General features: G+C 44.5%; 1 protein-coding gene across 1 annotated transcript in view; it reads right to left on the bottom strand.

Annotated features, from left to right (window-relative positions):
• Window positions 1-1,619: 1,619 nt before the first annotated feature.
• Window positions 1,620-17,261, bottom strand: part of JADE3 (jade family PHD finger 3) — a 59,367-nt gene continuing 43,725 nt past the window's right edge. Inside the window, exons 8-10 of the mRNA XM_021679189.1 lie at window positions 5,999-6,469; window positions 4,448-4,565; window positions 1,620-2,530 (exon numbers count right to left, since the gene is read on the bottom strand). Coding sequence (XP_021534864.1) covers window positions 1,620-2,530; window positions 4,448-4,565; window positions 5,999-6,469 — 1,500 coding nt within the window. The remainder of the gene's footprint in view (window positions 2,531-4,447; window positions 4,566-5,998; window positions 6,470-17,261) is intronic.

Here is a 17,261-nt window from a genome sequence, read left to right on the forward strand (position 1 = left end):
ACACATGCTACGGCGTTTTCACACACGTACACGGGCATAGAAGAAACATCGTCAAGGTGTGGCCAAAGGGGAGGCAAAATGCAGACGTTTTCCAAAAAGGAGGAACAAAGCAAAAGCCACGGAACCCACGAACAAGGCTGCAGGAATGGAAGCGGGGAGAGGAGCAGGGCTGTGTTTCCCATGTTGGCGGAAAGCGGAGGAGCCCCGGGCTGCCGGGCGCCTACCGCAGTGGGGCTGTTGGCTCACCAGCAAGCAACGTTAAAAATCTAAAAATGGCCTCTTTTGTCTGAAAACTCCCACTACACTTTCCCAAACTAGAAGAAAGAGAATATTAATTTAAGGCTAAGAAGAAAAGAGAGCAGAGAACTATAGTCGGCTTCACATTTTAAAAACTGTAACATTTCCCCCTTCTTTAAATGGGAAGCAGACGTGTTTTATACCCCCCCCCCCCACACACATGTAATTATTCTCTTCCTCCCAGAAATCAGTCAAAGCTGATAGTTTGGGAACAGGGTATAAGCAACTTCTGAAAAATGGCTCCAGCCTTTTTGTTTGGGAAACTGCCTCGGATTCAAAGTTGGTACAAAGCTAAATTATATCCATGTGTTAAACACACGCTTTCAAATTCTGTTTGACAATAAAAATCTGTTTCAAAATTAAAGCAGGTAAGAATACTTAACCTCTGTGCATTTCACTATATTTTAATTATACCTCAATAAAAATTTTATAAACATTAAAGCAGGTATACAAAAACTGTCAGCCAAACTTATTTAAGTCAAACTGATTTGAAAACAATAACACAAAAACCCTGACCTGGTACAAATCCCCCAGAATTGGTCTCACTTTGGGAAAGGCTCTGGGATCCTTCACAAATGCCTAAGTTGCAAGAATCAGAGCACTTTCCTTGGAAGTAGTACTTTTTTTGTACCTTTGTAAACACTATCCACAAGTTAGCCTTTTATGCTTGTTAGACGGGTGAAGTAGTTACAAGTGCGTCCCCAACAAGCAAGTCTAGGAACAGGCACTGGACACTCAGAAGCATTAGGAGTATTGACTCAGTAAGGTAAGATACTGCGAAAAGAGCTCAACCTTGTGCGGAGCAAAGGAAGAGGGTAGTGAGTCTGACAGTATCTGAGATGTCGGTCCCTGGTCTCTCCCCGCGGCAGGTTCCCAGGTACCAGTGGAGTTAGAAACTGCCTACAGACAGGGGCTCTGGGAGTCACAGGCTGTAGCTTCAAAAGATAAGTAGTTTTAGTGTCTGATAATCATGGTCTCTTGCAAATCCGTGAAGGACGCAAGGACTCTTAATACGTATGTGCGTCAATGTGTTGATGTGACTGGAGAGCTGTCCCCAAGTATTTACTGAGCAAGTACTCTAGGCCCAGCCGTTCTCAACAGCCTCTGGCAGGAAAACTTCCGGATAATCTGCAATTCTTATAATGTGCTTGTGAAAACTAGACTTGAAACTGTTTCAAAAGCTGCAAGCCAATTTACTGTGGAAACATTTTATTCTTTTCACTACAATTCCTCCTGACATATGCTAGAATCCTTTTGGTGTGGGGGTTTCCCCCAATGTATGGGGCAAAGGCAAAGATTACGCTACTCTTGGAGGTTGCTGATCACCTCTGCATCGAGCTGTGGGAAAGGGGATGTGTCTTGCTCTTGCCATGGCAATCCCGTCGAGAGTCATGGGGAGGATTTTCCCTGTCTGAGCTAACTCTCCTTACCCTGACCTTCTCTTTATTCCCATCACTTTCTGCCTCTGAATCACTCAGCTCCAAATCTGGGCAATACCCATCGTTTTCCTGATAGGGAGCTCTCCCTGCAGACCGCCTGACAAGCTGCTTGCCCCAGAGCTGCTCCTTGGGGTTAATATTCTTGGTTGGCTTTGCACAGCACTGGAGGTCCTCTGCGGTCCTCACCCACCTGCTGGTGGCCTCCTTGAAGGACCTGCTAAAGTGTTCCACGGTAGATTTTCTAAAGGTGCCCTGACTGGCCAAGTGGGAGCTGAGCATGGACTCCTGGTCACAGAACATGGCACTCGAGCTGTCTTTTTGGGTGACATCTCCAGACCAGCTGCCCTCCAGGCCGTTGGATCTGGCAAGCTTGGAGGTAGGCTGACTTTTCCCGTTCCCCATGGAAGACTGTCCATGCAGGGCAGCCTGAAGGACCAGAGGCTTCCCCAGCGACTGCCCGTGATAGAACTCTGGAGATGGGGTGCTCCAAGCAGGACTGGGATCCTTCGCTTCGCTCCTAGAGTGGCCGAGACTGGCCAGCACACGGTTATTTTTGCTCTCCAGTGGGTGTCGCGGGTACGGTCTCGTTCTCGTTTCTAGTGACTCCTGAGGCACCTGCGCGCTCCTTATGCTGTGAGCAGGGGTGCTGCTAGCAGAGGACAGGGCTCCGGGCTCAGGCTCTGCGGGACTGTCTCGGCAGTCTTCTGGCGCTGATTTGGGCATTTTTAACTTTAAGGTAATTCTTGGTGGTGGGTAAAACAGTGAGTTTTCTAGTGCATTTGTCAAAGGAAGTCCTGAAAGCAAAAAGAAAGCTTGATATTCACACCCGATTTAAAGAACGGCGCGCGGGCTTACTGCAGCACAGAGGGAGCACCGAGCCGCTCCTGCACGTGTCTGACAAGCCCCGGTCTCGCTCTGGGTGTGCGTCGTGGCACGGAAGCTGGAGCGGGCCGGACGGGAGGTGGGGCGGGGGTACCACCGGGGGAAACTCAGCGATGCCACCGTTCACTGTGTGGCTCTCGGCCTCCTGCCCTCTGCCCTCCCAGTGTGTAAAGTGATCCCAAAGACGAGTGCGCCACCCCCTATGTCCCCAGCTCTGCCCCCTCCATTTCTGAAAGGAACATCACTAGCCGTGGTTTAGGACAGGGTCTCCCTATCTGTGTGTCTGTCTGTGTGCGCACGTGTGAGTACTGTACAGCACTTGGGATGTGTCTTAAAAAGGTTTCAGACCCTACCCTCCAATCTCTTCTGTCCTTCCTAAAGCAAGTCAAGTATCAACCCTCAAGGACATAGCACAGGCTCTGATGGGCGAGGAGTAGGTGGATATGTGCTTTAACCTGGCAACAGCAGAGATGGCAGTGGGTGGTTCCCGTGTATTTTATGTCCTGAACCTAAAATAATTTCCCGACGATGAGTGGCCATCACGGAGGTGTGGGGCAGGCTGTGCAGTGGCAAGGCCCGCAGAGAAGAATCACAACATTCCTGCCCATGACCTGCTCTGGGCTTGGCCCGGGGAGTACTGGCAATCGGTTACCTGGTTATGTCATCCTACGATCATATTTAGAACAGATCTTCCTTTCTCTATTACTTGGAAATGAAAACAAGCACTACCGAACAACTCCTCCTTGCAGAGGGACTTCACCTTGGCCCACGAGAGGCCAGCCAGTAGGTGCCTAGGCTGCGCGTGGTCCCTGAGGGTGCGTGGTGAGTACCACCAGCTCTCATGCCCGCCAGGGGCTGCCACCTGCTGACAGCACAAGCAGTCACAGGGCTGGTTCCCACCCAGCAGAAGCCACATGGTCTCAGGGCCAATCTCCTTGGCACGCGGGGGCCCCTCCCTGCTGTCCTTTGGTTTGCCTTGTCTTGTCCGTCCCGGTGTCTTTGTGGCTGAGCAGCCCCGCTCCCACCTGCTATACCATTCTGCTGTGACCCACGATCCTTACAAATACCCCAGAGCCTTTGATGCCTACGTGACACCTCATTTCTGCGTGTCTCTCCTACTCTAGCTGGAGCTAGATTCTGTGCACCCTGCATAGTGACTCCTGGCTGCCCAGGCTCTGCCACCAACCTCTGTATTAAATGAGGTACAGGGAGGTTACAAATGTCACCCAACACGACTGTCATTGCAGCCAAGCTCCCCATGCTTAGGGCACTGTAATTATGCTCACTTGTCTCTCTCACCAAGTGGGCAGCATACCCTACAGGCGGGGATTCTGGCTGGCTGACGGCTCCGCTCTCTAGCTCAGTTCTTAGGCCACAGTAGGTACTCGACAAATATTAGTGAAGAAGAGACAGAACCCAGATCTCCTAACTACTGGCTAAGGGTTTGTTTTAACAAATTACTGTTAAGATGAGTAACCTTGGAATTAAACGTTTTCGGGAAACTAGGATTAGATCCTATCCTACTGATTTCTAAATGAATCTGATGGTTATAGAATAATTTCATGGCTTTAACTAGTGGCCCTTGGTATCTGCCTCACACCTAGATTATCTGCCCTAAACCTGCAAGTCCCCCAACCCCACCTTGAGATTTCTTGCCTCATGAGTTGACAGTGAAATGGGCCATGTTGTATCAGGGTTGGACTAGAGCAAATGAGATATTTGACAAGAATTTTAAAACATTTTTAGGTAAAACAACTGACATAAAATTTAAATTGTTAAAGTAGGATGTAACCAGAGTCTATATCAGGATATCTTTAATATAAGGTTACCTGCAGCAATTTCCTGGTTAACAAGCTGGACTTGCAAACCGAAGATCTGTTCCTGTATTTTGTTCTGTGATAGTTTCAGCTTCTCTCGCCTGCTTATCATGTAGCACAGATTTCGGACCTGAAAGCCCAACCCGCAGCAAACAGAGATTTTTGTCATGTTACGTAAACCTGACAATTATAAATTGTTTAGCTAAAATGAAGACAACTAAAATCAAGCGGGGTATGGGGGGTGGGTGAGGAGAGAAGTCAGAGCACAGAAGCTGCGAGAGGGCCACTCTACAGGAATTCATGTAGCACGGCAGTCAGGGGATCACGGTCCCCATATCAATCAGCAGCACAAGCAAGACGCTCCTGAGCCGCCTCGTGGAACCTCCTGTCCCTGTGGTGTGATGGGCCCAGTGTTTATCTGCACAGCCAAGCTGGGAAGACGGGGTGAGGATTGAACATTTCGGCCTTCCCTTCAGATGCCTGAATAAAACAAGGGTGATGCCGGGTCCAGTACAATTTTCTAATGAGTGCTGGACCAGCAGGATACATGTCTGCTGGGAAGACTCAAAGTGGCTTTTTTGCTTACACCTCCAGCTCGGCCAAATCTCCACAGTCACAAGGGGGCAATCCTCATGCTCCCATACTCCCTGCCCCGCCTAGACAAATCACCCCACCTTTCTGGGCCCCAGTTTATTCATCTGTAAATAGGGCTAACAATAGTACTTTCTTCATTGGCATGTTGGGATTAAATGAGTTAATATTTATGAAATGCTGAGAACAGTGTTGTCACATAGTAAGTGCTATAGATGTGTGAGTTCAATTTTACAAAGTGAGCCAAATCTATTCCCTTCCAAATTCTGGTAGCAGAGAGAAAAACAAGCCATCTCCATAATTATACTTGATTATAAAATTCTCTAGGGTAAACACAGGGCCTAACTTATCTTTGAATAAGTGAGTTAAATGGAATTATCTGGTGTAGAGTATCAACCAGAGGCGATTTTGACCCCCCAGGAGGCATTCTGGTAATCTGGAACCATTTTTGGTTGTCACAGCTGGGTATGTTGGGCGGGTATTTGTTGGGGGCAGGTAGAGGCCAGGGATGCTGCTAAACATCTTACCGTATCCCCCGCAACAAAGGACAGTCCCCTACAGCAAAGAACTATCCAGCCAGAGTGTCGGTAGTGCTGAGCCTGAGAAACTCTGATCTAGTTCTTCCCTCAACAAAATTCATTCTCTCTTCAGTCCATAGTCTCATGTGTCAGTAAAATATAGCTGAGCCAATTTAGGCTCAACAGTGAATAAAAAGTAAACCAAATGAGAATTTATTTCAGATTTAAAGTTCCTACAGCATATAAGTGAGGGTTCTCTAATTCCCTTGAAAGTGCCTGTCAAAAGTTTAAACAGAGTCTAATGTTTGGGGCCACTGTGCAATCAGAAGATAAGCAAGGACACAGAAGCCCACACTATAAATGAGTTGGCCTTTAGAAAACAACAAACTGGAAGCAGGGCCTCCATTTCTATGCAGACCGAGACCTAAACAGTAGCCACAGCTGATCACCTTACCCTCTCTAGGTCTTGCCGTAGATGCATAAACATTCTCATGCGAGTGTGAATACTCTCCTCTTTTGGCTGCACCAGGCCGTTTTCTTCATCCTGCTTCGGAGGAAATAACGGCTTATTGAAGTTACTTTTCCGCTTCAGTTTCCAGTAGTTATAGATAAAGTCCACGGCTAGTGTGGGCAGCCCCAGCTCTGTGGCCACATCTTCCACGCGGACCAGGGAATAGAACTCCTCCTCCAGCTCCCGAAGCTTCTGTGCCCGCAGGCCGGTTTTCTCACTTTTGGCCTGGCTCTGCTCTGTAGCCCTGTGTAGGGGGTACTCAGCCTCCCCGAGTTTCTGCCTATTTTGGCTGTGCTTGAGGCAGTAAGACTTGAACTTCACTTCATCGCCCTCATCGAGGATGGTCTTCATCTCCAGGCTGTGCTCAAAGGCACAGGTGACGTGGAAGGCAGTGATGCAGCTTTTCACAGAGCACTGTAGGAAGAACAGATGTGTTAAGGCAGCAGGGCTGGGGGACGGAGAGGGAAGCCCTATATCCCTCACGGGAAGCAAAGGAAAGGCACGGAGAGAACTGGTCCTAAATTGACCATGACAGATGCTTTCCAAGTAACCCAGGAAATTTGGTTTATAGAAAACCGAAAGAAGAGAGGGAAAAAAAAAAAAGTTCAAACTCCCCTTTCAGGTTTTAGCTCAAGCACTCAGTTTTTCTGAGAAGTCTTCCCTGACCCCTCTGAAGAGTCATGCTGTACCTTCTCTGTGTCCCCCACATCACCTTATTATGTGCTTCTATAATGGTACTTTCCACACTGTACCTACAGTATAGTAAATGTCAAATCCCCGGCTAGAGCTCTTAAAGACAGAAGCTGTGCCATTCATTTTTGCATTGCTATCAACTTTTGAACAAGCAGGTGCTCAAGAAGTGCTTCTAAAAAAAAAAAAAGAAATGCTTCTAAATAAACAAAAGAAAAAACAAAGTCAGTATTATTGCCAGAGTATCTACTGATTCTAAAAAGGCCACAGGCTCTCCAATATCTAAGTAACCTAACTTCTTAAAATTGTTCTTACATAGGGGTGCTGTCCAACATGGAAGCCAACTAGCCAAAAGTAGCTATTTAAACTTAAATTAATTAAAATTATATACAATTAAAAAGTCAATTCCTGGGCGCCTGGGTGGCTCAGATGGTTAAGCGTCTGCCTTCGGCTCAGGTCATGATCTCAGGGTCCTGGGATCGAGTCCCGCATTGGGTTCCCTGCTCAGTGCAGAGCCTGCTTCTCCCTCTCCCTCTGCCACTCCCTCTGCTTGTGCTCTTCTGTCTATCTCTCTGTCAAATAAATAAATAAAATCTTTAAAAAAAAAAAAAAGTCAATTCCTTAGTCACACTAGCCACATTTCAACCATACTGGACAGCACAAATTTCCATCACTGCAGAAAGTTCTATGGAAACTAGGGCTACAGACAACCTGAGATTAAGTTTATAACATTCTGCCATTCATAGATGCAACACCTTTGTTAAGTAGCATGCACTGAGGGTTCATTTACAGAGTGGCAGAGTAGGAAGAAGCCGGCCGGGACTGCTGTCCTCCTGAGCTTCACTTAGTCTCAATTACCATGTGTTCTGGTTACAATGTTACAGCTTTCCTTCCAAGGATTTTAAATGCTTGGGTGCATGTATATGCTTACACAGAGGAGGGAGAGAAAGCAATGGAGGATTTGTTTCTAAAAATAGTGGGAATTCCCATGGTGAAAGCCAAGTCTCAACTCTTTTGGAAGCCTGCATCTGGGCGGCAGACTGCTCAATTACCTGTATGTTGGGTTTTTGATAACTACAAATAGGGAATGACCTTGGGCACGAATAAAGACTAAAAAAATGCAAACCCTGACAAGTTTCCTTATAATAGATGGAGAAATTCAACACCTAAGATAATACTGGTAACCATCAAAGCTTTAATGGGGACAGATTCCATTTCGGCTAATTTTACAGGATAAAGAATTCCAGAGATGAAATGTAATTCTAAGATCATCTTATCCAGCTCCACATTTATTACTGCTTGTCCTTCCCTCTAGAGTACCTGATGTTCTACCTCCACTGTCCCGCCCCCCCCAACTCCTTCCACTTTTCAAGTAAGTGATAATCTAGCCACTTAAACTGCATTCCTGAGACAGCCCACCCCAGCTTTGGACAGCTCTACTGGAAAAGTTTGTTACCTTACACTGAAATCTGTGTCCTTAAAATGTCCATGTATTTGAAAAACCTCATGAAAATGATGATAACGAAAGCCAAAAATGTACTTTTATTTGGGCACCTTTTGTTATCACTTGGCTAAGAAACTAGCCAGTCATTTAGAGAACATATCATAGCAAAAGGCATTCTTTAGCAAAAGATTACAAGTGTTGGGCATAGTGCTCTTTCGCTGTTTAGTAACTGATAAAAATACGGGAAGAGAAAGCAAAAGGACTGTCTCCTATTCAAGGGGATGAATGTGTGACATAAAACTATTACTGATAGGAAGCTAGGGGTGCCTGGGTGGCTCAGTCAGTTAAGCATCTGCCTTCAGCTCAGGTCATGATCCCAGGGTCCTGGGATCGAGCCTCACGTCGGTCTCCCTGCTCGGTGGGGGAGTCTGCTTCTCCCTCTCCCACTGCCTCCTCCCTCCGCTCATGCTCTGTCTCTCTCCCTCTCTCAAATAAATAAAATCTTTTAAAAAGGAAGCTAAAAAGGGGGGCCTGGGTGGCTCAGTCATTAAGTGTCTGCCTTTGGCTCAGGTCATGATCCCAGGGTCCTGGGATCAAGCCCCGCACTGGGGCTCCCTGCTCGGCGGGAAGTCTGCTTATCCTTCTGACCCTCCCCCCTCTTGTGCTCTCTCTCTCATTCAAATAAATAAATAAAATCTTTAAAAAAAAAAAAGTCAGACAGGGGCACCTGGTTGGCTCAGTCGTTAAGCGTCTGCCTTCGGCTCAGGTCTTGATCTCAGGGTCCTGGGATCGAGCCCCGCATCGGGCTCCCTGCTCAGCGGGAAGCCTGCTTCTCCCTCCCCCACTCCCCCTGCTTGTGTTCCCTCTCTCCCTGTATATCTCTCTGTCAAATAAATAAATAAAATCTTAAAAAAAAAGGGAAGCTAAAAACCTGAAATGTCAGGTCAAATTTATAGACATATGTAGAGACATAACTATAAATTACTCAAAATAAAAGAATACATGAATAAAAATTGTGTACTTAGATGAAAATTGGAATGCCCCTGGGAAACTGCCATAAAATCCATCCAGTCGCAAAAAAAGGTCATTCTATGATATTTATAGCTGAAGGTCTGTATATTTTGGTGGTAAAGGAGAAATGCCAACCAAGTTTTGGTGCCAATCAAATACCTATTTACTTTTTTCCAAAAACATATAGTTAGAACATTCTATTAAACAAAATGCCTTTATATACATCTCATTTATTTCTACTGTAACCACTTAAGGTGACAGAGGAAGTATTATGATGCCCATTAAAATAACAGCTTTATTGAGATATAGTTTATGTGCCATAAAAGTCACCAATTTTAAGTATATATTTCAATGGTTTTAGTATGTTTACAGAGTTTTGCAACCATCACCACTACATAATTCTAGTACATTTTCATCATTCTAAAAAAGAAATTTCATGCCTACCTGTAGTCACTTGCTGTTTCCAATCCCAGCCCCAAGCAACCACCTAATTTAACTTTGTGTTTCTGGAGATGTGCCTATTCTGGACATTTCATATAGGAGGAACCATACAACATGTGGCATTTTAGTCTGTTTTTTTTTTTTTCCACTTAGCATGTTCTCAAGGTCCAACCATGTTGTAGCATGTGTCAGAATTTCATTCTTCTAAAAATGTGGCCAAATACTGTTCCATTGTATGGATATACCACATTTGTTTATCCATTCATCACCTGATGGACATTTGACTTGTTTCCACTTTTTGGCTATTATGAAATAATGCTGCTGTGAGCATCTGTGTACGAGTTTTTGTGTGGACATATGTTTTCATTTCTCTTTGGTAAGGTGCATTAAAGGATTAACCTTGCCCAAAGAAAGGTTTGGTCTTGTGCCCCCAGCTCCTAAGAGGTAACCTCTAAACCTCTGGAATGTCCTGACTGATAAAAAGGTCTTTGTTTATCTGGGGTCCTTGGCCATGTCAGAGAGTCTACACTAACAATGTGATTTATGGTAAAGGCTTTGGGCCACATGGGATGAGCCTGACCTCTGGAGGGACTGGAGACTACGGTTAGCCATGCGGGTGGGTCAACTGTGTCTAAGTCACCAACTCCTGATAAAATCTCTGAATGCTAAGACCTGGATGAGCTTCCCTGGTTGGCAATACTCTGTGGATTATCACACATCATTGGTGGGAGAAATACACGCTGTCCACAAGACTCCACTTAGGGACGACAACTGGAAGCTCCATGCCTGGTCTCTCCTGGACCCTGCCCTATGTGCCTCTCCCCTTTGCTGTTTTTTAATCTGCATCCTTTTACTGTAATAAACGGTAACCGTGAGTACAATGGCTTTTCTGAGTTCTGTGAGTCCTTCTAGTGAATTATTAAACCTGAGGGTGGGTCCTGGACACCTCTCAAACTGCAGGTATATACTTTGAAGTGGAACTGCTGGGTCATACGGTGATTCTACATCTAACCTACTGAGGAATTGCCAAATTGGTTTCCACAGTGGCTGCATGTTTTACATTTCCACCAGCAAAGCACAAGGGTTCCGATTTCTCCACATTCGTGCCAATAACTGTTATTGCCTGCTTTTTGACTATTATCATCCTAGTGAGTATGAAGTGGTATTTCATGGTGGTTTATTTATTTTTAGGGGGGAAAGAATAATTTTCTATATATTCTTCAGAAATTATAGAAAAGAAGTGAGTTAAGAGATATTCTGTCACCCTCTAAAGAAAATAGTGTGTCCTCCTCAAAAGGGGATGACACCTGCCTGGAACAGCAAGGGCCTGGCGCTTATGTCCTCAGCAGTTCCTGTCCTGCTGCAGGACAGTGTCCATTTGGTTGTCTTTTATTTTTTTTAATTTTATTTTATTATGTTATGTTAGTTACCATACAGTACATCATTAGTTTTTGATGCATTTGGTTGTCTTTAATCCCAAATAATCTGTGAACAGACAACTGGGTGGTATAGTAATTTTCTCAAAACTCTTGTCACTGACACAATGTCATAAATGGTTCAAGCCAGCCTACAAAACCTACTCCAGCCATTCTATACTTAAACTCCATCACCCACAGTGGCCACCAGCCCTTCTGACCTCTCATCCCTAAGGGTCTGCAAGGTTGGAGGGCAGCTGTCACTTCAGTGTTATTTAACTTTTCCCATGTTTATATCCGGCCTCCCTTAATAGACTCTAAACTCCTGAAGGCAGGGACCAGAAATCCCTTAGAACCAGAACAGTTTTTACTGACAAAATTTGGAATATATGAAAAAATATTAAGTACAGTCACTGAGTAGGCATACTTGCATTTCTCCACTTGTTGAAGATTTTCATTTGTTTTTAAAAAGTTCACTTTCCTCATAATCAAACTCCTATTAGCCCAACAGTAAACTCATGGCAGCCCACTGATTTATCCTGACTTCAGATCCACTTGCATGTGATTTCAAACATTACCACATCCCTCTACTGTCAAAAGGGACACTTATCTAGTACCAAATGTTTGATGATTCTCCTCAGTTTGGCTGGATGAGTGCTACGGCTTTCCATCAGCAAAGTCCAATTAACTCCAAGGAATAATAATATGAATAATTAAAAACAAGTACAACTACTATTACCACTAACATTTACTGAGTATTTACTCAATGTTTGGCACTGTGCTAAGCCCTTTACCACGTTTTTTTAGTATATGTGCTGCCGAGGCGAGCACTTTACCACGTTTTTTAAGTAGGTACTATGATCATCTCCATTTATAGATATGGAAGCTGAGGCATAGATATGGTAGGTCACTTCCTTGAGATGGTATAAAAAGCAAGGAAGGAGGTGGAACCAGGATGTGAACCCCAGAAGTCTGGCTCCAAAGGTCATATTCTTTTCTTTTTAAGTAAGTGTATGTGTGTCATTTATTCATTCATTCAATCATTCAGTCAATCAATCAATCAATTTCTACACCCAACGTGGGGCTTGAACTCACGACCTTGAGATGAAGAGTCGCATGCTCTTCCAGCCAGGTGCCCCCAAAGGTCCTAATCTTAACCAGTGTTCTTTCTTTCTTCTCAGGGAAAACCGAAAGCCTCTGGATCTAGGTTGAATGGGGCTTGAACATAAGCCATATAAGGACCCTACAGGAATTCTGGAAAGCTGGCAGTTAGAGGGACTGTGGCCAAAGTCTAGGCAAAATCCAGAGCTGTCTGGGGCATCTCATTTGAACCTAGTCTTTATGATCTGGTTCAGGATTATGAGAAGACTTCACGCTCAGGAGAAAGGTTCTAGCTTCCAGATATGGAAGCTGTAGACATTGGCTACGTTTAGACCCCAAACCCACCAGTGCTGGATTCTATCCTTCCCCAGTGAATGTTCCCAAATCAAAAGAAGAGGATAGATATATGTATTCCCACTGCTGGGAAGCAGGAAGAACAAACACAATTCACAGATAGTTAAGAGATCCATAAAGAGTTAATAAAACAAAATACCCTAAATATGTTACTAATCACAAAGACTTAAAATAAACCCCCCAAGAATAATGATGTTAATAAAACTTGACCCCTACTGAATTACTGTATTTGTTTACTATGTTTGTGATTCACATACAGGGAACAAGACGCTAAATTACTAATGAGTTCGGAATTAACTTTCTTTAGTGGTGGTTTAAAAGGAAGAAAAAGGTTTTGGTCTGTTTTCCCACAGGAAAACTAGGTATCAACCATGGAAAACAAACACCACTCTATTAGTATAAGTAGAATGTAGGTGAGAAAAGAATTACACACTTCAGAAGGTCACCTGATGTTCATTCCCTCTCACTCGAGGGGGAGGGTCTCTCCTACAGCCTGGCACTCACATTGCACTTCCCCAAACCATAAAATGATTTCACACCCCTCCTCAAACCTCTGGACCTCACTCTCAGCTCATGGTCCTGCTTCCTACCTCACTGAGGAAATGAAAACAATCGAAAGAGCACGTCTGCAGATCCCCACCAACACACGTACCTAATACTGCACCTGCACTCTGACTTCAAGGCTCTTAACAGGGCAGAACTATCAGTGCTCCTGCCCAAGGCCACCCCCTCATTGCACGCTTTACCCCACCCTCTCTCACCTACTGAAAACCTCACTCCAGCAGTTCTTCCTTTCCACTGGATCACTCCCTTTCATGCACACTGCGATGTTCTATGTGCTAACACGTGTACACACATATTTGGTATTTCTACCATCTTAAAGACAAGACCTCTTTACCTCACTTTTTTGAACTGTTCCTACTCCCTTTCTTTGTCCTGACCATTGGCAATGTAGCTTTTGCATTCACTACTGCACTGAAACGGTTCCTCCCAATTACCAATAATCACACTGCTAAATTCAGGGGTCAATCTCTAGTCCTCCTCCTACTTCAGCTGCATCTTTACACCACTGATCTTTTCCTTCTCCTTGAAATGCTTTCTTCTCTTGATGTCTAGGCTGCTACACACTCTCGGTTTTCCTCCTGTCTTCCTTCTGGCTTCTTCCCAGTCTCCTCCTGCTGCTTCTTCCTATTCTGCTGGACTTCTTCATGTTGCAATGCTTCCAGGCCTAGTGCTCGGTACTGTTCTCCTCTCTATCCACACTCACTCACTCGGTGACCCTACCCAGTCCAGGCCAAAGCCATCTCTAGGCCAATGGCTCCCAAATGCATGTCTGCAGTCCAGGACTTCTCCCAAACTCCAAACTCACACAGATACTTGCCAGCTTGGCATTACCACTAGGATGTCGGATAGACATCTCAAACATAAATGTCTAAAACTGAACTCATCATCTCTTGCCCCAAATCTGTTCTTCTGCAGATTTCTCTGTTGGGTTTATGGCAACTTCATCCTTCCCACTGTTTGGGCCCCAAACCTGGAGGCATCCCCAACTGCTATCTTTCTCTCCCACCTCATATCTGATTCACAGTCAATCCCTATTGGCTCCACCTTCAACATTCACCCAGAATCTAATCACTTTTCACTGCCTCCACAGCTACTAACTCCAGTCAAAGCCACCACCATCTCACAAGGATTACTAGAATAGCCTCCTAACTGCTTTTCCTGTTTCTAACCTTCCCTCCCCCGTCTATTCTAAATACAGCAGCCAGAGCTTATTTTTGTTTGTTTAACTGTTTACTATGGAAATTTAAAAACCTATATAACAGCACAGAGAATACTAATCATGACCCCCATATACCCATCAGCCAGCTTCAATAGGAATTAATGTATGACCAATCTTGTTTCATCTTTAACCCCCACAGTACCCTGCCCCCAGATTATTTTGAAGCGAATATTAGACATCATATTCTACAGAGTGATCCCTTAAAAACACAAGTCAAATCATGTCACTTGCCTGCTCAAACCCTGTCAGTGGCTCCCCCTTTTTAAACTGAGAGCAAAAACAAAAGATCTCATAATGGCCCTGGAAGCCCCACACCAGGGGCTGGCAGACTATGGCCCACAGACCAAATGCGGCAGCTGTGTCTGTTTTTGTGTGGCCCAAGAGCTAAGAATGGGAACTAAGGATGTTTTTACATTTTTAAATGACATAAAAAATAAAAAGAAGACTACTAATGAACTAATATGAAACTGAAAGTTTAGAGTCCACAGAGTTTAACTGGAACACAGCCACGTTCACTTGCTTAAGTACTGCCGGTGCTGTCTCTGTGCTCAAGGCAGAGCTGAGTAGTTGCGTCACAGCCTGTAGGACCTGTAAAGCCTAAAATATTTACTCTCTGGCCGTTTACAGAAAAAAAACTGCCAACCCCTGCCTTAACCAGTCAAGTTCCCATATGAGCTCTCTGATACTCTCTTCTCACTCACTCCTTTCTAGCCTCATTAGCCTCTTTCTTGCCACTCAAACAGGCCAGACACACTCCTATCTCCGATCATCGGCTGATCCCTCTGCTGGGAATATTTTTACCTGAAATATCTGCATTGTTTTCTCTTACCTTCAAGTCCTTCCTCAAATGTCGCCTCTACCATGAGTCCTACTCTGACCACTCTATTTTAAACCTGTAATGCATGCCCCCTGCCCCACACTCCCCACCTTCTGACCGTACTCCACATTTTTCCTTTCTATAGCACTTCCCATTTTCGCATGCACCGTTTAGTATCTATTCCTTATTCCCTATTTCTCCCAACTCAAACCTAAGTTCCACGGCACAAGGTTCTTTGTTGGCTTGCTGATAAATCCCAAGTGCCTAGAACAGTGCCTGGCACACGATTAGGCACTCAAATATTTGTTGAATAAACGTAATTCTTTATAATAAAAAATTTAAGAGTCTTAATTTGGTATGATCTTTACAAAATGCAGACTCTAAGCTCTAAGTAATAAAAGTAAGAACCATTGCCCTGCAGATGAAAAACCTACTCCAGAATGCTTCCTCCATCCATCTGTTCATCCATCCATCAATCTAATATTCACTGTCTGTCTGCCATGTCACGGGTGTGGGGGATCTAAGGATGAAACAGTCTGAGCTTACAGTCTACTAAGGAAGATAAATCTCAGATAATAACTCAGACAGTGTGGCAGACTGTGGTAACGTGGGGCTGTAATGCCAACTCAAGTCTGCTAAGATCAAGGCCAGTGTTTTCTTTCACCACAGTCATGCTGCCAGTTATTAACTATTCTAAAAAATCCTCCTTTAAAACAGGAAAGATAGGGAGAAAAATGCAGGTACTACAATGAAAGTAAGTAAATTAAAGGATATAAGTTCAATGTGCTATTATAAAATGGCTAATAATGGGGCGCCTGGCTGGCTCAGTTGGTGGAGCATATGACTCTTGATCTTGGGGTTGGTTGTTTGAGCCCCACGCTGGGCATAGAGATAACTTAAAAAAATTTTTTAAATGGCTAATAATTATAAAAACATGGAAAATATTTCATTTTTTTAGTGGGGAGAATGAATATTATAAACAAATCTATGATACAATTAAATATGGATATATTTATTCAATAAACACTAACTGAGCACTGACAATGGGCAGGCACTCCCCTTTCTGCTAGGGGAAATCCAAGGAAGAATGATGCACAACCTTGGTCTCCAAGGGGCTCACATATGAGGGGCAACCAGGACAGAACTTAGGAAAACCTAAACAGGCAATGCATTAAAGTTAGTAGATCCTGTGGGATTAGTGTTCCCTTAAATTGTTTTCCTTTGCAACGGCTGTCCTTAAATAATATCAGCAGAAAAAAAAGTTAGAAAAAAGGCAGGACAAAGTATCCAATTCTGTCACATGTAAAAAATGAATTTCAGAAATTAAAAGGGTCTTTGGGGTCCAGATTGTGTTCTTTAAATACCATTTCTCAGTAAAAGAACCAGGTTTACTTGGAGGAGTGGCTGATCCCAGGTCTGCAGCAAGAAATCTACAAGATGAGCCAGACCGCAAGAAACCTCAGGAAACACCCAGAGCCACTGTCCCTAAGTGATGACATCATATGGCTCCTTTTCTGTGAAGAACCTTAGCTTGCAATTCTAACTCTAACCAACCTGTAGCTCCTATGCAGGAGGCCTGGAGTGTAGAAGGGTCAACCCTTCTGCCTTTGCCGGAGGTAACTGGCCTCTGGCAATCTCATCCACCCCACCCTCCACTGTCACTGCTGGGGGCACCAGCAGCTGCTTCCACTTCATGCAGCTGTATTCCTGTACCCCAGACATCTCTGAAAACTCTACTTGTACTACCATATACAACAAATCTGTCTGTGAGAGTGACTCTCAAACCTATCTACCAGGATTTCTACATTTAGATGCATCTTTCCCTACCAAAATGAGTTGTCCTTAGTCCAGCAACAGAGTCACTGGTTAAATCATCCTGGAACCTGAGTCCATCCATAGTTGGTGGGTGAGCTGCACAGGAACACGGGCCTGGTTGTTTTAAGAGTTATGGCTTGTTTCCACCCAGGATGGTATCATCTAGCTTCAGAACTCACCTAATTCATCAGAGATCTGACAGCAAAGGATGGAAATTAACTACCACTATGGATGAAAAGAGTAGGCTGAAGCGTCCAGAGGCAATGTCTAAAAAAATGGCTTCTGGAATGGTCTGTACAATGGCAGAGCCCTAGGAGTGAGTGGGAGGCCTCCCA

Source organism: Neomonachus schauinslandi, chromosome X (assembly GCF_002201575.2).
Source record: "Neomonachus schauinslandi chromosome X, ASM220157v2, whole genome shotgun sequence".
Lineage (NCBI taxonomy): Eukaryota > Metazoa > Chordata > Mammalia > Carnivora > Phocidae > Neomonachus > Neomonachus schauinslandi.